A 24,749-nucleotide genomic window follows, 5' to 3' on the forward strand; every position below is an offset into this window, starting at 1 on the left:
CACCAAGCCAGCTTTACAACAAATGCTAAAGGAACTTCTCTAGGCAGGAAACACAAGAAAAGGAAAAGACCTACGATAACAAACCCAAAACAATTAAGAAAATGGTAATAGGAACATACATATCAATAATTACCTTAAATGTAAATGGATTAAATGCTTCAACAAAAAGACATAGACTGGCTGAATGGATACAAAAACAAGACCCGTATATAGGCTGTCTACAAGAGATCCACTTCAGACCTAGGGACACATACAGACTGAAAGTGAGGGGATGGAAAAAGATATTCCATGCAATTGGAAATCAAAAGAAAGCTGGAGTAGTAATTCTCATATCAGACAAAACAGACTTTAAAATAAAGATTATTAGAAGAGACAAAGAAGGACACTACATAATGATCAAGTGATCAATCCAAGAAGATGATATAACAATTGTAAATATTTATGCACCCAACATAGGAGCACCTCAATACATAAGGCAAATGCTAACAGCCATATAAGGGGAAATCGACAGTAACACATTCATAGTAGGGGACTTTAACACCCCACTTTCACAAATGGACAGATCATCCAAAATGAAAATAAATAAGGAAACACAAGCTTTAAATGATACATTAAACAAGATGGACTCAATTGATATTTATAGGACATTCCATCCAAAAACAACAGAATACACTTTCTTCTAAGATATACAGATTGCCAACAAACACATGAAAGGATGCTCAACGTCACTGATCATTAGAGAACCGCAAATCAAAACTACAATGAAGTATCACCTCACACCGGCCAGAATGGCTATCATCAAAAAATCTACAAACAATAAATGCTGGAGAGAGTGTGGAGAAAGTGCAACCCTCTTTCTTGCATTGTTGGTAGGAATGTAAATTGACACAGCCACTATGGAGAGCAGTATGCAGGTTCCTTAAAAAACTGAAAATAAAACTACCGTATGACCCAGCAATCCCACTACTGGGCACATACCCTGAGAAAACCATAGTTCAAAAAGAGTCATGTACCACAGTGTTCACTGCAGCTCTATTTACAACTTCCAGGACATGGACGCAACCTAAGTGTCCATCGACAGATGAATGGATAAAGAAGATGTGACACATATACACAATGGAATATCACTCAGCCATAAAAAGAAAGGAAATTGAGTTATTTGTAGTGAAGTGGGTGGACCCAGACTCTGTCATACAGAGTGGTAACTCAGAAAGAGAAAAACAAATACTGTATGCCAATACATACACATGGAATCTAAAAAAAAAAAAAAAATGGCCCTGAAGAACCTAGAGGCGACAGGAATAAATGCGCAGATGTAGAGCATGGACTTGAGGACACGAGGAGGGGGAAGGGTAAGCTGGGACGAAGTGAGAGAGTAGCATGGACATATATACACTACCAAATGTAAAATCGATAGCTAGTGGGAAGCAGCCGCATAGCACAGGGAGATCAGCTAGGTGCTTTGTGACCACCTAGAGGGGTGGGATTGGGAGGGTGGGAGGGAGACGCAAGAGGGAGGGGATATGGGGATATATGTATTTGTTATACAGCAGAAACCAACACACCATTGTAAAGCAATTACACTCCAATAAAGATGTTACCAAAAAAAAAAAGATGTTAAAAACAATTTAAAAAAAAGAAAGAAAGCTGGGGAGTGTGTTGAATAAAAGAGACTTATGAGACAAAAACAAAAGCAAACAAAAAAAAAAAAGATCAAGGTATGTATACCTGAAACTAACACAACATTGTAAATCAATTACACTTCAAGTTTTAAAAAAGATCAAGTTAAACCTATGCTGAGTTGAAAACTCTTCTCTGAAACCCTAAGCTGTGTTGTTTAACGAGAACTAAAAACTTTTAGTGATGCCTGCAGCAAGAAACCAATTTGATAGGGGCTGTGTAAAACCAAAGACTCTTAAATTCTGGACATTTTACACTTGTGAATTCAGTCTGATTTGCCTTTCAAAAAAATCCAAAGAAACTGTTCTCATTTGACAGCTTCTCTGAATTTAAAGTAATTGCTCCACTAACTCACATCATACCACATATCAAAACCAAGGACAAATATTAGAGAATAGCTTCATAAATGAAGAGCTCAATAATGGTAAAAGATTTACATTGGAGAATAAAGACCTGGAAAACTGACCATATTTGTGTAAATTAATATATGAAATAAATAATTTACTTTCAAAACTGCTCTGTCTCAGAAGATGAGATTCGTATGAAACCTATTAAAATAGAGAATAAAAAGGAAACAAAACAACATAAGAACGGTAGGGAGAAGAAATGACTTATGAAGAATATCCTTTTTACCTGCTTCAATTTTTTCTTCTTTTCTTTACTGGAGAGTTTGGCATCTGTGATGACTTCCTCCAACAATGCTGCCAGAGGTTCCTGAGAGCCGTATACTCTTTGGTATTCAAATTCCTCTGGGCTAATTTGACGGCAAAATGATGGAGCAGACAAAGTGATATCCATATCAGCTCCTGGATATTTTATCTGGGGCAAAGGGATTATTAGTGAAAGCGCATTTTCAAATAAATTTCAAGAATTAATTCAGACCGTAGATCTCCTAGTAGGAATGATATGACATTCAATTTGACTGGGAGAAACTATAATGAAAAGTAAAAAGTGTTTCCATAACTTCAAAAAAAAATTCACGTAAAGCCACAGTGTTGCATATAAGTTTTTGCCTTTTTAAACCCCAAAGCCATTTTCATAAACAAAATACCTTGTGCTCTCTTCTAATAAGATCTGAAATTTACACACAAGCTGAACATATTGCCTAGAATGATTCCAAACACACACGATGAACTATGTAGGTTCTTCCCACATCTGGAGAGTCTGTTCCTCCCTCCCTTGGGCACTGACAAAAGTACAAGTTTAGCTCAGCTGGTGTGTAGAGGGAAGTACTGCACCCATCTCCAAACATGTTCATAGCATGAAACTAGTGAAAACAAATGTGCAGACACTACAGGGCAAAAGGCAGAAGGGTGAAATAAGAGGGAAAAAGGTACCAAGATCTATAAATAAAAGCATCCATTAAAAATACTTAATTTCATCCAAATCAAAACTACAATGAGATATCACCTCACACCAGTCAGAATGGCCATCATCAAAAAAATCCACAAACAATAAATGCTGGAGAGGGTGTGGAAAGAAGGGAACCCTCCTACACTCTTGGTGGGAATGTAAATTAGTACAGCCACCTTCACAGCATGAAGGTTCCTCAAAAAACTAAAAATAGAGCTACCACATGACCACGCAATCCCACTCCTGGGCATATATCCGGAGAAAAACATGGTCCGACAGGATACATGCACACCAGTGTTCATTGCAGTACTGTTTACAATAGGCAAGACATGGAAACAACCTAAATGTCCATCGACAGAGGAATGGATAAAGAAGATATGGTACATATATACAATGAAATATTAATCAGCCATTAAAAAGAATGAAATAATGCCATTGGCAGCAACATGGTTGGACCTAGAGATTGTCATACTGAGTGAAGTAAGTCAGACAGAGAAAGAAATATCATATGATATGGCTTATATGTGCAATCTAAAAAGAAATGATACAAATGAATTTATTTACAAAACAGAAACAGACTCACAGACTTAAAGAATGAACTTATGGTTACCAAGGGGCAAGTGTGGGGGGAAGGGATAGTTAGGGAGTTTGGGATTCATGTATACACACTGCCATAGTTAAAATGGATAACCAACAAGGACTCCACTGTATAGCACAGGGAACTCTGCTCATTGTTATGTGCAGCCTGGATGGGAGGGAAGTTTGGGGGGAATGGATACATGCATATGTATGGTTGAGTCGCTTTGCTGTGTACCTGAAAACTGTCAAAACATTGTTAATCGCTATATTCCAATATAAATTAAAAAGTTAAAAAACTTTTTCAGAGTCCAAGAGGTTCATCTCCTCAAAAATATAGCACCTACTGTTCTTCTGCACTGGATAAAATTACTACCATTATATTCATGTCTTTGGTTTAAGATTTTTTTTTTCCAGAAGCCACAGTTAAAAATAAATGTGTTAAGAGAATACAGAAGAGGAACCAAGATGGCAGAGTAGAAGGACGTGCTCTCACCCCCTCTTGTGAGAACACCAGAAGCACAACTAGCTGCTGGACAATCAACGACAGGAAGACACTGGAACTCACCAAAAAAGATACCCCACATCCAAAGACAAAGGAGAAGCCACAGTGAGACGGTAGGAGGGGCGCAATCACAGTAAAATCAAATCCCATAACTGCTGGGTGGGTGACTCACAGACGGGAGAACACTTACAACACAGAAGTCCACCCAATGGAGTGAAGGTTCTGAGCCCCACATCAGGCTTCCCAACCTGGGGGTCTGGAAACGGGAGGAGGAATTGCTAGAGAATCAGACTTTGAAGCCTAGTGGGATTTGATTGCAGGCCTTCGACAGGACTGGGAGAAACAGAGACTCCACTCTCAGAGGCCACACACAAAGTAGTGTGCGCATCCCAACCCAGGGGAAGGAGCAGTAACCCCAGGGGAGACTGAACCAGACCCACCTGCTAGTGTTGGAGGGTCTCCTGCAGAGGCGGGGGTGGCTGTGGCTCACCGTGGGGACAAGGAAACTGGCAGCAGAAGTTCTGGGACATGCTCCTTGGCGTGAGCCCTCCCAGAGTCTGCCATTAGCCGCACCAAAGAGCTGGGGAAGGCTCCAGTGTTGGGTTGCCTCAGGCCAAACAACCAACAGGGAGGTAACCCAGCACCACCCATGAGCAATCAAGCAGATTAAAGTTTTACTGAGCTCTGCCCACCAGAACAACACCCAGCTCTACCCACCACCAGTCCCTCCCATCAGGAAACTTACACAAGCCTCTTACATAGCCTCATCCACCAGAGGGCAGACAGCAGAAGCAGGAAGAACTACAATCCTGCAGCCTGTGGAACAAAAACAACGTTCACAGAAAGATAGACAAGATGAAAAGGCAGAGGGCTATGTACCAGGTGAAGCAACAAGATAAAACCCCAGAAAAACAACTAAATGAAGTGGAGATAGGCAACCTTCCAGAAAAAGAATTCAGAATAATGACAGTGAAGATGATTCAGGACCACAGAAAGAGAATGGAGGCAAAGACTGAGAAGATGCAAGAAATGTTTAACAAAGACCTAGAAGAATTAAACAACGGACAGAGATGAACAATACAATAACTGAAATAAAAACTATACTAGAAGGAATCAATAGCAGAAAAACTGAGGCAGAAGAACGGGTAAGTGACCTGGAAGACAGAATGGTGGAATTCACTGCCACAAAACAGAATAAAAAAAAGAGAATGAAAACAAATGAAGAGAGCCTAAGAGACCTCTGGGACAACGTTAAACGCAACAACATTCGCATTATAGGGGTCCCAGAAGGAGAAGAGAGAGAGAAAGGACCAGAGAAAATATTTGAAGAGATTATAGTCGAAAGCTTCCCTAACATGGGAAAGGAAAGAGCCACCCAAGTCCAGGAAGTGCAGAGTCCCATACAGGATAAACCCAAGGAGAAACACAGCAAGACACATAGTAATCAAATTGGCAAAACCTAAAGACAAAGAAAAATTATTGAAAGCAGCAAGGGAAAAATGACAAATAACATACAAGGGAACTCCCATAAGATTAACAGCTGATTTCTCAGCAGAAACTCTACAAGCCAGAAGGGAGTGGGATGATATCCTTAAAGTGATGAAAGGGAAGAACCTACAACCAAGATTACTCTACCCTGCAAGGATCTCATTCAGATTCGATGGAGAAATCAAAAGCTTTACAGACAAGCAAAAGCTAAGAGAATTCAGCACCAACAAGCCAGCTCTACAACAAATCCAAAAGGAACTTCTCTAAGTCAGAAACACAAGAGAAGAAAAGAACCTACAAGAACAAACCCAAAACAATTAAGAAAATAGTAGAGGAACATATGTATCGATAATTACCTTAAACGTGAATGGATTTAGTGCTCCAACCAAAAGACACAGGCTTGCTGAATGGATACAAAAACAAGACCCATATATATGCTGCCTACAAGAGACCCACTTCAGTCCTAGGGACACATACAGACTGAAAGTGAAGGGATGGAAAAAGATATTCCATGAAAATGGAAATCAAAAGAAAGCTGGGGTAGCAATACTCATGTCAGATAAAATAGACTTTAAAATAAAGAATGTTACAAGAGACAAGGACGGACACTACATAATGATCAAGGGATCAATCCAAGAGGAAGACATAACAATTATAAATATATATGCACCCAACATAGGAGCACCTCAATACATAAGGCAACTGCTAACAGCTCTAAAAGAGGAAATTGACAGTAACACAATAATAGTGGGGGACTTTAACACCTCACTTACACCAATGGACAGATCATCCAAAATGAAAATAAATAAGGAAACAGAAGCTTTAAATGATACAACAGACCAGATAGATTTAATTTATATTTACAGGACATTCCATCCAAAAACAGCAGGTTACACTTTCTTCTCAAGTGTGCACAGAACATTCTCCAGGATAGATCACATCTTGGGTCACAAACCAAGCCTCAGTAAATTTAAGAAAACTGAAATCATATCAAGCATCTTTTCTGAACACAAGACTATGAGATCAGAAATGAATTACAGGGAAAAAAACGTATAAAACACAAACACATGGAGGCTAAACAATATATTACTAAATAACCAAAAGATCACTGAAGAAATCAAAGAGGAAATCAAAAACTACCTACAGACAAATGACAATGAAAACACGACAATCCAAAACCTATGGGATGCAGCAAAAGCAGTTCTAAGAGGGAAGTTTATAGCTATACAAGCCTACCTCAAGAAAAAAGAAAAATCTCAAATAAATAATCTAACTTTACACCTAAAGGAACTAGATAAAGAAAAACAAACAAAACCCAAAGTTAGCAGAAGGAAAGAAATCATAAAGATCAGAGCAGAAATAAACGAAATAGAAATAAAGAAAACAATAGTGAAGATCAATAAAACTAAAAGTTGGTTCTTTGAGGAGATAAACAAAATTGATAAACCATTAGCCAGACTCATCAAGAAAAACAGGGAGAGGACTCAAATCAATAAAATTAGAAATGAAAAAGGAGAAGTTACAAAGGACACCGCAGAAATACAAAGCATCCTAAGAGACTACGACAAGCAACTCTATGCCAATAAAATGGAAAACCTGGAAGAAATGGACAAACTCTTAGAAACGTATAACCTTCCAAGACTGAAACAGGAAGAAAGAGAAAATATGAACAGACCAAGCACAAGTAATAAAATTGAAACTGTGATTAAAAATCTTCCAGCCAACAAAACTCCAAGACCACATGGCTTCACAGGTGAATTCTATCAAACATTTAGAGAAGAGACAACACCCATCCTTCTCAAACTCTTCCCAAAAATTGTAGAGCAAGGAACACTCCCAAACTCATTCTCAAGGCCACCATCACCCTGATACCAAAACCAGACAAAGATACTACAAAAAAAGAAAATTACAGACCAATATCACTCATGAGTATAGATGCAAAAATCCTCAACAAAATACTAGTAAACAGAATCCAACAACACATTAAAAGGATCATACACCATGATCAAGTGGGATTTATCCCAGGGATGCAAGTGTTCTTCAATATACGCAAATCAATCAGTGTGATACACCATATTAACAAATTGAAGAAAAAAACCATATGATTATCTCAATAGATGTAGAAAAAGCTTTTGACAAAATTCAACACCCATTTATGATAAAAACTCTCCAGAAAGTGGGCATAGAGGGAACCTACCTCAACAAAATAAAGGCAATATACAACAAACCCACAGCAAACATCATTCTCAATGGTGAAAAACTGAAAGCATTTCCTCTAAGATCAGGAACAAGGCAAGGATGTCCACTCTCACCACTATTATTCAACATACTTTTGGAAGTCCTTGCAACAGCAATCAGAGAAGAAAAAGAAATAAAAGGAATACAAATTGGAAAAAAAGAAGAAAAACCGTCACTGTTTGCAGATGACATGGTACTCCACATAGAGAATCGTAAAGATTCCACCAGAAAAGTACTAGAGCTAATCAATGAATTGGGTAAAGTTTCAGGATTCAAAATTAATGCACAGAAATCTCTTGCATTCCTATACACTAATGATGAAAATTTGAAAGAGAAATTAAGGAAACACTCCCATTTCCCACTGCAACAAAATGAATAAAATACCTAGGAGTAAAACTACCTAGGGAGACAAAAGACCTGTATGCAGAAAACTATAAGACACTGATGAAAGAAATTAAAGATGATACCAACAGATGGAGAGATATACCATGTTCTTGGATTGGAAGAATCAATATTGTGAAAATGACTATACTACCCAAAGCAATCTACAGATTCAATGCAATCCCTATCAAATTACCAATGGCATTTTTTACAGAACTAGAACAAAAAAACTTAAAATTTGTAAGGAGACACAAAAGACCCCAAATAGCCAAAGCAGTCTTGAGGGAAAAAAACAGAGCTGGAGGAATCAGACTCCCTGACTTCAGACTATACTACAAAGCTACAGTAATCAAGACAATATGGTACTGGCACAAAAACAGAAACATAGATCAATGGAACAAGATAGAAAGCCCAGAGTTAAACCCACGCACCTATGGTCACCTAATCTATGACAAAGGAGGCAAGGATATACAATGGACAAAAGACAGTCTCTTCAATAAGTGGTGCTGGGAAAACTGGACAGCTACATGTAAAAGAATGAAATTAGAACACTCCCTAACACCATACACAAAAATAAAGTTAAAATGGATTGGAGACCTAAATTTAAGACCGGACACTATAAAACTCTTAGAGGAAAACATAGGAAGAACACTCTTTGACATAAATCACAGCAAGATCTTTTTTGATCCACCTCCTAGAGTAATGGAAATAAAAACAGAAATAAACAAATGGGACCTAATGAAACTTCAAAGCTTTTGCACAGCAAAGGAAAACATAAACAAGACAAAATGACAACCCTCAGAATGGGAGAAAATATTTGCAAACAAATCAACGGACAAAGGATTAATCTCCAAAATATATAAACAGTTCATGCAGCTCAATATTAAAAAAAATCCAAAAATGGGCAGAAGACCTAAATAGACATCTCTCTAAAGAAGACATACAGATGGCCAAGAAGCACATGAAAAGCTGCTCAACATCACTAATTATTAGAGAAATGCAAATCAAAACTACAATGAGGTATCACCTCACACCGGTCAAAATGGCCATCATCAAAAAATCTACAAACAACAAATGCTGGAGAGGGTGTGGAGAAAAAGGAACCCTCTTGTACTGTTGGTGGGAATGTAAATTGATACAGCCACTATGGAGAACAGTATGGGGGTTCCTTAAAAAACTACAAATAGAATTACCATATGATCCAGCAATCCCACGACTGGGCATATACCCTGAGAAAACCATAATTCAAAGAGACACATGCACCCCAATGTTCATTGCAGCACTATTTACAATAGCCAGGTCATGGAAGCAACCTAAATGCCCATCGACAGACGGATGGATAAAGAAGTTGTGGTACATATAAACAATGGAATATTACTCAGCCATAAAAAGGAACGAAATGGGGTCATTTTTTGAGACGTGGATGGATCTAGAGACTGTCATACAGAGTGAAGCAAGTCAGAAAGAGAAAAACAAATATCGTATATTAATGCATGTGTGTGGCACCTAAAAAATGGTACAGATGAACCTGTTTGCAGGGCAGAAGTTGAGATACAGATGTAGAGAACAAATGTATGGACAGCAAGGGGGTAAAGCGGCAGGGGGTGGAGATGGGGTGTGATGAATTGGGTGATTGGGATTGACATGTATATACTGATGTGTATAAAATGGATGACTAATAAGAACCTGCTGTATAAAAAAATAAATAAAATTCAAAAAAAAAATTTTTTTTAATAAGTAAATAATTGTGTTGCCAGGAAGGCTTATTCCATGAAGAACATTCCATGCCTCAACATCAGTTTACCAGGTTATTTAGGGACAACCCAAGAGAAACAGACCAGAACCATAAGGAAAGGAGGACACACAAAACACTTAATTTGTATTTGAACCAAGAATTCTGGAAAAAGTAGAAAAGGGCCAGAATAAAAAGGTGAGGCCCAGGTAAAATGTGACCGCCAAAGCCTAGGACATGAGAAAAACACAAGATATCTATGAGTAAAGGGTATAAGAGGAAGAAGAGGGTTACAGACAAGGTCAACAGAAGGTTGGTGTCAAAAACAACGCTGACCTCACTGTTTATCTATCCCAGGGTCAGCCCTGAAACTGCTCCAAAACAATTCACCAGAACAGTCCAAGTAACACTTCATTTTCAGAAAGGTACCACCCTAAATGCGTTATGACGGAGTGGCTGAGTACCCTGTGCAAGAGAAGAGAGATCTATAGGCTCTGAGCACTAAAACAATTGTTTGGCAATTCTAATGAGTGTGTACTTCTAAGAGAGAAAATGTAACCGGACAATTGCGTAGTTACTGATTTTATTCAGGGCCATCACAGCCCCCCTTCACAGGTCATGCTACTCTGCGGCTAAGTTAATCATCACTCAGCCTTCTGATCTTCAGCTGTCAGTGAAAGGCTCACAGGGTTACGTTCCTGCAATACAAGCCTGTGCCATGTGAATACACAAGCCCAGCAAGGATGCAAAGCAACGGAGTCACTGCTATCACTTTTCCTTACAGTAATTCAGTGAAAGTATTTCTTTTCATTTTTATGGGTTTTTTTTAAGTTTGGCTCATAAAATATCAAGGGGAGGTGGGAGATTAAAACAACAGTAATTTGTTTTTTTCACCCATTTAAATGGCAAAGGTATGTATGTTACCCAAAGTAGGCAAGGGTGTAAAGAAATGAACACTTTCTTATACCAACAATGGGAATGCAACTTGGAACAATCACTCTAAATGGAAATTTGACAATATACAATCAATGTTTAACACACATTCATGGTCTTTGACCGTGAAATGCCACTCCTAGGAATTTATTCTTAGAAAGTAATCACAGATCGACCAAAAAAAAATCTAACTATAAAAATATTTACTGTTATAATGATTGTAAAATGGAAAAAAAATGGAAACAATATAAATATCAACCAAAGAAAATCATTTAAATAAATTATGGTATATTCATATTATGGAATATTATGTTACCAATCATAATGATATTGTGGAATATATAACAATAATGTTGATAATAATAACAGCAGCAGTACCAAATGAGGTACTTACTATGTGATAAACATTATTCTAAGCACTTTACATGTCTTAAGCCTTTCAATCCCCAAAATAGCCTTAGGAGGTAGCTATTAACTATTGTTATCGCATTTTACTGATGAAAAACAGAGATGTTGGGGCAGATGCTAAAGCAGAGAGTCGTTATACAACATGCCAAGGTCACATGGCTAATAAAGGGCACATCAGAAATTCAAACACCATTTAGTCTGTGCTCCTGGCCATTCTGGGTCAATCAAGAATATTTAATGATGTGGAAACTTCTTCTTGTTGTATTAAGAGAAAGTAAGTTATAAAAGAGGAACAAAGGAGGGAAAGAAGGAAGGAAGGGAGGGAGAGGGGGAAATAGAAAAGACTCTTAACACTGAACATTTAGAGTTATTCTGATATTTTTTAGTGTGTTTTCTCTATTTTCCAAATTCCTTCAATAGGAAAATTTTTTATTTTAGTTTTTAAACTGCACACTGAAAACAGATGGTTATTTACTTTAATGATACTTTGGGAGGTAGCAGCTCACTGGTCCTTAATTGTGGAGCCTCAAAACATGCTTAAGGGGAAAGAGGGCCAGTCATTCAGAAGGAGACAAGCAGACCTGCCTGCCTTTACCCAACGTTTCTGCTCCTGCAGGCTGACATACAAACCCCTCTGGGGGGCCCACGTGATAGTAATACATTACATTTCTTTTGCATCATTTTAATATAATGACTGCAACGACAAAAACAATAAATACCTTTCAAAAAGTATCTGCCATATGACATTTGTGCCACACGCTTTACAATGTAGTGTCTACTCTTTACAACAACTTCATCGAGTAGGTATTGACCATTTTAACACTTGCAGAAACTAAAATCCAGAGGGCTTAAGGGACTTGCCCAAAGCCACATAACCAGGCAAGTGGGGAGCCAGGAGTTTGGCCCAGGTCCTTATGGCTCTGAAGCCGGGTTCTTCTACCATACCATGCTTTACAGTGAGGCTGTATGGCATAGGAGTTAAGAGCACTGATTCTGGAAAACGATTTTATCAGTTTGAATCCTAGCTCTGTGACCTTGGACAAATTACTTATGCTCTCTGTGCCTCAGCTTTCTCATTCAAAAAATAGTACCCAGGTGGCAGGGCTATTATGAATCAAGACTTTATTGCACATAAATCACTTCCATCAGGAAGTATATGTAGATTCTGAACAAACCCATTTTAGGAATTTGCAACCAAAAGTATGCAGCATTGATCAACACAACAAAACCTAGTGGGCATTCCACAAATTTTCAAAGATAATAACAAACATGTGCAGTGCCTACTATGTGCCACGCCCGGTTGTAAGCACTTTGTACAAATTAACTCACTCAATCTTCAAAACAAAAATGCCAAGAAGCCTAGCAAACTTACATAACTTGCTGCTGGCAATTTTATAGTACTGGTAATATCCCTTCCTTTACCTGGACTCTTCGTAGATGGGCCACACGCTCCTCTATGGAGGTCTGCAAGGCCAAAGGGACTTTCAGAATCTCTTGGTAATTGTCCATCAGAAACGTCACCAACCTAGCAGCTAATAAGTCATCCAAGTCCACTTCATCTTTGGAACACAAGATGCAATGGGAAAACGTCTGAACCATCTAAAAAAAAAAAAAAAATAGAGGGGAGGGAGGGTGAATTTTTAAATAAACACAGATGAGGGTTTTTCACTACTCTGAACTGAGTGCCATCTAATTTGCAAAAAGCAAATGTGCCTAGTCAGTGAGAAATGGCCCACAGCACAGGGTGCACATCTCACCTGGCACCTGGCCACACCTGGTCATCTCAGATGGGCTGATCTTCTCATCAACCAGCATGAACAGAATGTGCGTCACATCTCACAGAGACTTAGCAGAGATGCTTGTCTGAGCAGTTTTTAAAGGCACCCCCTTTTATAGATGGTTTTAAATATATATATTTAAACAAATTCTGAAAATTATTATCACCATCACAACTTGGATCATGTAGCACTTTTAAGTTAAAAGTACTTTATAGCCATTTAGTCTAATAATATCCTAATTTCATTATTGTCTTATTTCGTTCTTTTAAAAAAAAATTGCTAGCACAATCTATGTGCCTCAACAATTAGTTTTTCCTAGTTAATTGTTATTTTCTTCAGGATTTTGTATGTACATTTGACAATCACCTTTGAACAAAACCATCAGAAGTGCATTAGGTGATGAAATACAAAAAATATTATAGCAGTTGTTTCCACAGAATTCATTTTAACTAATCCATTCTTAATGCAATCCTTTGGATGGACTATTTTTTCCTTTTCCTACTAATTTTATTGTTGACAATCTTATTTCAAAATCTATAAGCATGTAAATGAAACAAGTCAGGCACAGAAAGACAAATACTATATGATATCACTTATATATGGAAACTAAAAAATACAAGAAACTAGTGAATATAACAAAAAAGAAACAGATTCACAGATATAGTGAACAAACAAGTGGTTACCAGTGGGGAGAGTGAAGAGGGGAGGCGCAATATGTGGAATCTAAAAAAATGGTACAAATGAACCTATTTACAAAACAGAAATTGAGTCACAGATGTAGAAAACAAACTTATAGTTACCAAAAGGGAAAGGGGCAGAGGGATAAATTGGGAGATTGGGATTGACATATACACACTACTATATATAAAATAGATAGCTAATAAGAACCTACTGTATAGCACCTACTGTATCTATTCAACACTCTGTCATGACCTATATGGAAATAGAACCTAAAAAAGAGTAGATATATGTACAGGCATAACTGACTCACTTTTCTGTACAGCAGAAACTAACACAACATTGTAAATCAACTATACTCCAATTAAAAAAAAAAGAATTACAAATTATTATGTACAAAATAAGCTACAAGGATAAATTATACAGCACAAGAAATATAGCCAATATTTTATAACAACTATAAATGGAACGTTTAAAAATTGTAAATCACTATATTATACGCCTGCAACTTATATAATATTGTACATCAACTATAATTTTAAAAACCTATAAGCATGACATCATGTAATTCTGTTTAATAAGACTTCATTTCATCAACATACTGCAGATGATACTTTATCTTCACTCACACATATGTACAGAGGGAGAGACACACACACAGAGACTTTATCTGGAGACTAGGGACCCCAGGGGATCTGTGAGTGCCTTGAAATTGTATAGGAAATTTTACACATGCATTCTTCTGGGGAATAGGTGCAAAGTTTTCTTCAGCTTTACATAAAGGCCCATTAGCCCACCTACCCATCCACCCACCCCCCAAAAAAGGTCAAGAATCACTCTACTGGGTGCTGATTTGTCCTCTGATCTTATACCACACCTCTAAAAGTCTAACAGTGGACCCTCAGGCATACACAATGGTTCACCGACATATAGAAAGGATGTACATCCCAATGAAACATCAATTTTGCTCTAAGATATTTTTTGAGGAAAATTAATAAATTTTGCTAGTAAATAATCCTAAACCTAGACCCTATTTTAAAACACATGCTGACATGACAAAGTAGAATTCAAAATTAGCCTGTTTTTAAGCAAAACAGAATATATTAAGAAATATCCTCACTCATGGACCCTTAGATCATACCCTGAAAGATACACATTCTTTCCTTCCAAGTTGTCTGGTCTAACTCTATAGTTTACTTCTTCCCTCTTTAATCCATGATATATGCTGCATCTTCTCCTACTGGTTATAGTAACAAAGGTTTTGCGACCCTTTTTGTCCTGGAGGAGAGAATGCTGTTTCTTGACACGCCAGTAATCCTTTCTGTCCACGCTTCCTTCTCTCGTGTTGACAGCAGGCAGGATGCAGCAGCTATCCCTACACTCCCTCTACACTCTACCCCTACTCACTCTTTACTTTTCATTATGTTCTTTAAGTCACTAAGACCAAAAGCACAATACCAGTCTGGGTGGATTCCAAGCCATGGCTCTTTAAGTGGGCCTGCCTTGTACCTTCCTCTGGTTGCCAAGCTAGTAAACTTTACTCAAGTGAATTTTAACTCCCAAACTCCAGCCCTCGTAGATGTTAGAAATCAACCTACCAGTGTTCGGGTGCCAAAGCCATCACACAGTGGTGGCATCTCCTTATTTAAGCAGATCCTTGCCATCATCCTCATCAACAGCTGTAACTTTCTTCTATTTTCAGGAGGCAGGAGGAGGCAGCAAACCTGAAATGCTTCAATGGCCATTTTCTCTTTCTGTAACAAACCTGATTTACAAAAAAAAAAAAAAGGTTTTAATCCTTTAAAAACCTATAGCCTACCTGACTCTATTATGTTCACATTTTTACAAAACATGTATTACTAAAATTATATAAAGCATGTTTGCATGTGCAATTATACTGGGCTAACTGACATAGATCCACTGTCACAAATCTGCATAGAAAACACGAACCACCAACCAGCGTTGGCAAATATATAAAACAAATACAGCCATTTCCCCCTCCCACACCCTTGACAGATAAAACTAAATTTTCATAGCATTCTTTCCCTCTGAGCCAAGAGCAGTCAGGTTAAGCCTAACTTAACTCTCAACACTCTGCAAGAGGTCCAAGACAGCATGAGCAAGAACATGAATGTGCCATCACTGCCCTGAAGTTTCCCCTTTTGTACTATTTCCTCATGAGGAGCATGGTCACCATCCTGCATGACTCTCACAGACTAAATAATAGGACCAATGCTGTTAGAGTTGTTTTGGTGCCTAATGGCTCTGCTTCTTTCTAAATAACACCTTCCTCCCACTTAAGCTATTTTTTCTAGCTAAGTGTGATGATTCAATCATGTTACATGTCATCCCTCCTCACCCAATATGATTTTGCTAAAAATTAGGGTATTCTAATATTGTGCTCTCTTCAACCATACTTGTCTCTGGACACACACACCTCCAAGCCTTCTGAAGAGATGAAACTGCTTTCACCGATTTATTGGTTCATATCCAACTTTTTCAAGTTCCAACTAGTGTCTGCTTGGAGACAAAACCATCTTTTATATTCAGTAAATATTTACTGGCCATGTACGATATGCCAGGAACAATGCTAGGTCTCAGAAATATAAAAATATGCCAGGTCCCTTCCTTTAAAGAGCTTATGCACTGTGAGAAGGAGAGGCCCGTAAAAAAGTAAGTAGCAAAATGTGAGAGGTGCTGCAAGAGACATGTGCAACAGGCATATTAGGGAACCTGTAAGTCACTCAATAAGACTATAGCATAGGCTGTGAGTGCCCAATAGAAATGAAGCGAAAAAGGTTAGCAGAGATGAGATCTTAGAAGGCCTTGAATGCCAGACTAAGGACTTTGGGTTTGAAGGAAAAAAAGGAAAGGAGCTGGGGAATGATGAGAAAATACTCCTAGAGTTTTGGGGAAAGTTACTCGCTAAGGAGGACATCTGAGCAGAAATCTGAAGAAAATGAGAGTATGCCTGGCAGATATCACAGAGACAAATTTTCACAGTAAAGGAAATAGCAATGACAAAGATTGTGACAAGGGAGTATGTCTGGAATGTCTGAGGAACAGCAATGAGGGCAGTGTGAAGAGAGAGGGTTATGCAAGGAATATTCAAGTCAGAAATGAGGTTAGAGAGGAAGCCAAGAGCCAGATCATGTAGAACCTTGTAGACTATCATTAAGGACTCTGGGTTTCACTGTAAGCGACCCAAGAAGCCATTGAAGGATTCTGGGCAGGAGAGCCATTTGATTTGAATTATTTTTACTCTGGCAGCTGTATAGAGAATAGACTGTAAAGGGGTAACAGGGAGGGAGGAAGGAAGATTCAAGGCATGATTACAGTCTGCATGAGGTTGGAACTGGTAGCAGCTGGATCTGGTAAAGACCAATTACATTCTAGATCTATTTCTCCACGAAGTCTTTTACTTTTGCCACAAAGACTTCTATCACATTAGGCCACAAATCCCTTCTTTTACCAAATTATAAACACCTGTGGAGAGTCAAATTTCACCTTAACTTTATATGTTTCATATATATATATATACACACACACAGTTTTATAAATAAGACTTCAAGATAATTGAAATCATAATGTATTTCTTTTGGCAAGCCCTATTTCCTAGTATATGGTACAAAGCATAAAAGTAAACATTCAAGGGTAGGGGGAGGGACAAAATGGTAGAGTAGAAAGACCCTGAACTCACCTTCTCCTATGGGCACTCCAAAGTTGCAACTACTTACAGAGCTATGAAAATGACCCGAAGACTAGCAGAAAAGATTTTCCACAACTAAAGATATAAAGAAAGAGTCACAATGAAACATGTAGGAGGAGCAGAGATTCAATATTAAAGGACCCACATAAATGAGTGGGCAACCCACAAGTGGTAGGAATATCACAACTGCAGAGGTCCTCCCCAGAAAGTGAGGGGTCAGATCCTACATGGGGCTCCCCAGCTTGGGGTTCCTGCACCAGAAGGACAAGCACCCAGGACATTTGGCTTTGAAACCAAGTGGGGCTTACATTCAGGAGGGCTGGAGGAAACAGAGACTCCACTCTTAAAGGGCATGTGCAAAATCTCATGTACTCTGAGTCCCAGCACAGAAGCAGTAGTTTGAAAGGAGCCTGGGTCAAACCAACTTGCTCATCTTGGAGAGTTTCCCAGAGAGGGAGGAGAAGACTGGGATTCTTCCTGGGGGTGGAGACACTGGCAGCAGCCATTTTGGGGAGCTCATTCTACCGTGATGAACCAGTGCTGGCAAGCACCATTTTGGAATCCTCCCTCTAACCTACTAGTGCTAGGGGGCCTGCCCCACCCACCAGCGGGTCCACAGCAGCCACATGGACCACCAGATCACAGAGCCAGCCGTGTGTGAAGCCTACCCCACCCTCCAGCAAGCCCACATCCACCACACGACTCAGGGCCTTGCAGTCAATTGGGCTGGGGGTGAAGGGGAGCAGCCCCACCTCCCAGTGCACCCACAGTAGGTGGCCTCACCACAACAGAAGGGCAAATGCAGCCTACATAGGGAGCACTCGCAGGGCATATAGCTCTGGTGACCAGAAGGGGGTGATGTGCCACTGGGTCCCACAATACATCTCCTATATAAAGCTACTTCTCCAAGATCAGGAAATGTAACCAACCTACTAAATACATAGACATAAAAACAGAGAATTATGCAAAATGAGGATAAGAAGCAATATATTCCAAAAGAAGGAACAATACAAAACCTCAGGGAAAAAACCTAAAGTGGAGATAAGCAATCTACCCAATAAAGAGTTCTGGGTAATGACAATAAAGATACTCACTGAACTCAGGAGAGGAATGGACGAACACCGTGAGAATTTCAACAAAGAGTTAGAAAACATAAAGAACCAAACAAAGTGGAAGAATACAATAATTGAAATACACTAGAAGGAATCAATAGTAGACTAGATATAGTAGACCCAGAGGAACAAACCAGCAGTCTGGAAGACAGAGCTGTGGAAATTCACCCAGCTGAACAAAAAAAAAAACAGAAAAAGAACTTTTTAAAATGAGGATAGTTTAAGAGACCTCTGGAACAGCATTAAGTATACTAACATTTGAACTATAGGGGTCCCAGAAGGAGAACAGAGAAAGAAGGGGGAAGAGAACTTATTTGAAGAAATCACAGCTGAAAATATCCCTAACCTGGCAAAGGAAAAAGACATCCAGGCCCAGGAAGTAAAGAGAGTCCCAAACAAGATTAACCCCAAAAGGTCCACAACAAGACACATTATAATTAAAATGGCAAAAATTAAATGTAAAGAGAGAATCCTAAAAGCAGCAAGAGAAAATCAACTAGTTAGGTATGAGGGAAGTCCCATAAAACCACAAGCTGATTTTTCAGCAGAAACTTTGTGGGCCGTAAGGGAGTAGAACAATACAGCCAAAGAGATGAAAGGAAAAATACCTACAACCAAGAATACTCTACCCAACAAGGTTATCATTCAGAGTTGAAGGAGAGATAAAGAGTTTTACAGATAAGCAAAAGCTAGAAAGACTTCAGCACCACCAAACTGGCCTTACAAAAAATGTTAAGGGACTTCTCAAAGCAAAAAAGAAAAGGCCACAACTAGAAATGTAAAAATTATGAAAGGAAAAATCTCACTGGTAAAGGCAAACATACAGTAAAGGTAGTGGATCAACCAGTTATAAAGCTAATAGGAAGTTTAAAAGGCAAAAGTAGTAAAATTCACCTATATCTACAATAAGTAGTCAAAGGATACACAAAACAAAAAGAGGAAGAAATCAAAAAATACCTGGAGGCAAATGAGAGTGGAAATACAATGATCCAAAATTGATGGGATGAAGTAAAAGCAGTTCTGAGAGGGAAGTGACACAAGCTTACTTCAGGAAACAAGAAAATCTCAAACAACCTAAACTTACACCTAAAGGAACTAGAAAAAGAAGAACAAACAAAACCCAAAGTTAGTAGAGGGAAAGAAATAAATATCAGAGAAGAAACAAATGAAAAAAAGACTAAAAACAAACTGAAAAATAAAAACCACCAATTACACTAAAGGCTGGTTCTTTGAAAAGATAAATAAAATTGATAAATCATTAGATTCATCAAGAAAAAAGAGAGAGGGCCCAAATCAATAAAATCAGAAATGAAAGAGGAGAAGTTAAACAGATACCACAAAAATACAAGGATCATAAGAGATTACCACAAACAAAAATTATATGCCAATAAATTGGACAACCTAAAAGAAATGGATAACTTCCTAGAAATGTACAGTCTCCCAAGGCTAAATCTGAAAGAAACAGAAAACTTGAACAGACCAATTACCAATAATGAAATTGAATCAGTAATGAAAAAAACCCCAACAAACAAAAGTCCAGGACCAGAAAACTGTTAGAACTAATAAACAAATTCGGTAAAGTTGCAGGATACAAAATCAATATACAAAAATCTGCTGCGTTACTATACACTAATAATGAACTATCAGAAAAAGAAATTAAGAAAATCCCATTTACAATTTCATCAGAAAGAATAAAATACCTAGGAATAAATCTAATGAAAGAGATAAAAAACTTGTACTCTGAAAACAATGAGACATTAATGAAAGAATTCAAAGATGACAAAAACAACTGGACAGATGTGCAGTGCTCATGCATTCGTGCTCATTGTTAAAATGGCCATACTACCCAAGGCAATCTACAAATTCAATGTAATCCCTAGCAAAATACCACTGGCATTTTCTACAGAACAAGAATAAATAATTCTAAATAATTTTTATGGAAACACAAAAGACCCTGAATAGCCAAAACAATCTTGAGGAGGAAAAACAATGCTGAAGGTAGCATACGCCCTGATTTAAAACTATACTACAAAGCTTCAATCATCAAAACAGTATGGTACTGGTACAAAAACAGACACACAGATCAATGGAACAGAATAGACAGCCCAGAAGTGAACCACACTAATATGAGCAATTAATCTTCAATAAAGGAGGAAAGAATATACAATAAGGATAAGACAGCCACTTCAATAAGTGGTGCTGGGAAAACTGGAAAACTACATGCAAGAGAATCAAACTGGAGTACTCTCTCACACTATGCACAAAAATAAATTCAAAATGGATTAAAGACTTAAATGTAAGACCTGAAAACATAAAACTTCTAGAAGAAAACAGGCAGCGTGCTCTTTGACACTGGTCTTATAATATTTTTTGGATATGTATCCAGAAAAACAAAAGCAAAAATAAACAAATGGGACAACATCAAACTAAAAAGCTTTTTGCATGGTGAAGGAAACTATGAACAAAAGGAAAAGGCCAATTACTGAATGGGAGAAGATTTACAAACAATGTATCCAGTAAGGGGTTAATACCCCCCCCAAAAAAACAGAACTCATACAATTCAACATCAGAAAACCAAACAACCTGATTAAAAAGGGGACAGAGGATCTGAACAGACATTTTTCCAAAGAAAACATACAAATGGCCTACAGGCACATGGAAAGATGTTCAACATCACTCATCATCAGGGAAATTGAAATCAAAACCACAGTGAGATACCACCTCACGCCTGTCAGAATGGCTGTTATCAAAAAGACAACAAGTAAGGGTTGGCAAACATGTGGAGAAAAGGGAACTCTTGTGCACTGTTAATGGGAATGCAAGTTGGTGCGGCCATTATGGAAAATATTATAGAGATTCTTCAAAAATTAAAAAATATAACTACCATATGATCTAGCAATTCCACTCTTGGGTATATATCTGAAGAAAACAAAAACAGTAATTATAAAAGATACATGCACCCCTATTTCATTCCAGCATTATTTACAATAGCCAAGATATGGAAGCAACCAAAATGACCACCAATAGATGAATGGATAAAGAAGGTGTGTGTGTGTATGTATGTATATATCACACACACACAATGGAATACTACTCAGCCATTAAAAAGAATGAAATCTTGCCACTGCAACAACATGGATGGACCTAGAGGGTATTATGCTAAGTAAAATAAGTCAAAGAGAGACGAATACTGTATGATTTCACTTATATGTGCAATCTAAAAAACCAAAGGAGTGAACAAACATAACAAAACAAAAACAGAGCTATAGATACGTAGAATGAACAGGTGGTTGCCAGAGGGGAGATGTGTGGGGAGAGGAAAGAAAAAGTGAGGGAGACTAAGAGGTACAAACTTCCAGTTGCAAAATAAATGCATCACAGGTATGGAATTACATATATATACATTTAGTACATTAGGGGAATATAGTCAATAACTATGTAATATCTTGTATGGTGACATACTGTAAAAAGAATCATCTTGGTGATCAGTTTAAAATGTACAGAAATATCAAATCACTATGTTGTATGACAGGAATTAACGTAGTGTTGCAGGTCAATACATCGAAAACAAACAAATAGACAAACTCATAGAAAAAGAGACCAGATTTCTGGTTGCCAGAGGCAGGGGTGGGGGGATTGGATGAAGGCAATCAAAGGTACAAACATCCAGCTATAAAGTAAATAAGTACTAGGAATGTGATGTACAACAAAATAAATATAATCAACACTGCTGTATGTTATATATGAAAACTGTTAACAGAGTATATCCTAAGAGTTCTCATCACAAGGGGAAAAAAACCATTTTTTTCTATTTCTTTAATTCTGCATCTATAATGACATGATGGATGTTCACTAAACTTATTCTGGTAATCATTTCAGGATGTATGCAAGTCAAATCATTATGCTGTTTATGTTAAACTTATAAGGTGTTGTATGTCAATAATATCTCAATAAAACTGAAAGAAAAATTATTAAAAAAGAAAGCAAACAGAAACAAAAGAAAGAAAGAAAATCATCTGTTTAAAGAAAAAATAACAACAATATATAGTAGGGTTATAACACATTATTAAAAATATATGTAGCACTAAAATGTATGATAACAATAGCACAAAGGGCAGTGGAAAAAAATGAAAGAATGTTGTTGTAAGGTAGTAACATTATAAATGAAACAGTACAATATTTAAAGGTAGGCAAAATTTTCTTGAGATACAAAAAGCATGAACCATAAAAGAAAATGATAAAATAGACTTCAAAACTGAAAACTTCTGCTTTTTGAAAGACATTGTTAAGAAAAGGGGGGGAAAGAACCACACTCCAGGAGAAAATGTTTGCAATAAATATATCTAACAAAGGATTTACATGCAGAACATACCAATAATTTTTTTTTTTTTTTTTTGGTACGCAGGCCTCTCCCGTTGCGGAGTACAGACTCCGGACGCGCAGGCTCAGCGGCCATGGCTCACGGGCCCAGCCGCTCCGCGGCATGTGGGATCTTCCCAGACCGGGGCACAAACCCGTGTCCCCTGCATCGGCAGGCGGACTCGCCAACCACTGCACCACCTAACCATTTTTATTGAAGAATTAATTTAAAATGTTGTGTTAGTTTCAGGTGTACAGCAAAGTGATTCAGTTATATATATATTTACTATATCATATAGATTTATTTATATGTGCATATATATATATAATTCTTTTTCAGATTCTGCTATACAGAAGGTTTTTGTTGCTTATCTATTTTATATATAGTAGTGTGTAATTTATGTGTTTAGTTACAGCCAGTGAATACCTAGGCATTTGCCTAAATTTCCATCTTTAAGAACTACCTAACTCACTTTATTCCAATAATCTTGACATAACAGTAGTCATTACATGTGGAGGTGATTCAGTATCTTTACCTTGGCCCATCTGCAATTTCAAAAGCTTGGGCCATAAGCCCTGGGCCCTGAGAGCAGAGAGCACCACCAGCAAGAACTTCAGACTAACATGGGCAAGAGCTCTCTGTCTGGTCAAGTGCACCAAGTAGGCACTCTCTGAAAAAAGGAATTGTTTTCCACTATGGGATAAGGACCCTGAGATAACCTGAAGCGCATGAGGGCAAAGAGGTTACAAAGCAAGATGGCACACAGCTCCAGAGGATCTCCTAGAAATCACTATACAAAAGAACCAAAGAATGGAAAACCTAACCTTATGGATATTTCTAGGTTAAAAAACATAGGAGGAGATCTCAGCCTTTGAGTTACATGATCCAATGATCCAATGTATAACCGGTCTAGTGAATTTCAATGGCATTTTCTAAACTTTACATCTAGGAGAAAGCAAACAGCAAAGACCTACTGTGTCAGCCTTCCAGCCTATTAGCACATAAACCAGGAGCCAGCCACAAACTCACCTGCCTATAGGAGCAGAAGCCAAAAATATAAACTCTTATGTGAATTTCCTATTTCTTGAAGTTTGACAATTAATTAAACTTTCTTTTTAAAACACACAAGTTAAACCAGTTGTATTCATGAGCCAGATTTGGCCCATAGATCAGCAGTCTAGGATCTCATATTAACATCATATAACACACAAGCCAGCCAACTTTCCAAAACACTCTTCCCTGCTCCCATGCCCCTTTGTGCTTCCTTTCTGCCTTCTCTTTTCCTCAGTATGCCAACTTATTGCAAGCTACACAGCTCAGTGGATTCTAGGGTGCATGTGAAGTGTGTGTAAAGGCTGCTATACTATCTCACTCACCCTATTCAAGAGTCAGCCGAACTCTGATCTTAATATAAGGAACTGCCATTTTGGAAATGAAGATTTATTACTAGTCACAGTTATGTTGTTAGGTCAGACTGCTGAGACCAAGTATAGTATAAGTAAAGGGTAAGTCTTAAACCTCCAAAAATGTCTCTTTTTTTTTTTCATTTTTTTCTTTAAGAACACTTCAATATCCTGTTTCACCTATCAATGACTGTTCTCAGGGTCACAGTTATGGCATAAAGCCAGAATTATTTCATGCAAGAAGCAAAGGAATAACCCTCAAAAGAAATTCATTAACTAAACTAAAAACCATTTCCATTGAAATTGCTGCAGAATTAGCTTCTACAACAAAGTAGACTGATTACCTACTTTAAAGCATTTTATCTAAGGGGATCCTATTCCAATCAAAGTAAGTCAAAAGGTTTAAGGAATGACT

The 24,749-nt window shown here is 37.8% G+C and overlaps 1 protein-coding gene across 1 annotated transcript in view; it reads right to left on the reverse strand.

Annotated features, from left to right (window-relative positions):
- DEPDC1B (DEP domain containing 1B) overlaps positions 1-24,749 on the reverse strand; it is a 105,368-nt gene that overhangs the window by 11,737 nt on the left and 68,882 nt on the right. Inside the window, exons 8-10 of the mRNA XM_022551461.2 lie at positions 15,349-15,515; positions 12,717-12,893; positions 2,314-2,499 (exon numbers count right to left, since the gene is read on the reverse strand). Coding sequence (XP_022407169.2) covers positions 2,314-2,499; positions 12,717-12,893; positions 15,349-15,515 — 530 coding nt within the window. The remainder of the gene's footprint in view (positions 1-2,313; positions 2,500-12,716; positions 12,894-15,348; positions 15,516-24,749) is intronic.

Source organism: Delphinapterus leucas, chromosome 3 (genome assembly GCF_059928025.1).
Source record: "Delphinapterus leucas isolate spDelLeu-1000000601 "Yukka" chromosome 3, BTC_Dleu_Yukka2, whole genome shotgun sequence".
Taxonomy (NCBI): domain Eukaryota; kingdom Metazoa; phylum Chordata; class Mammalia; order Artiodactyla; family Monodontidae; genus Delphinapterus; species Delphinapterus leucas.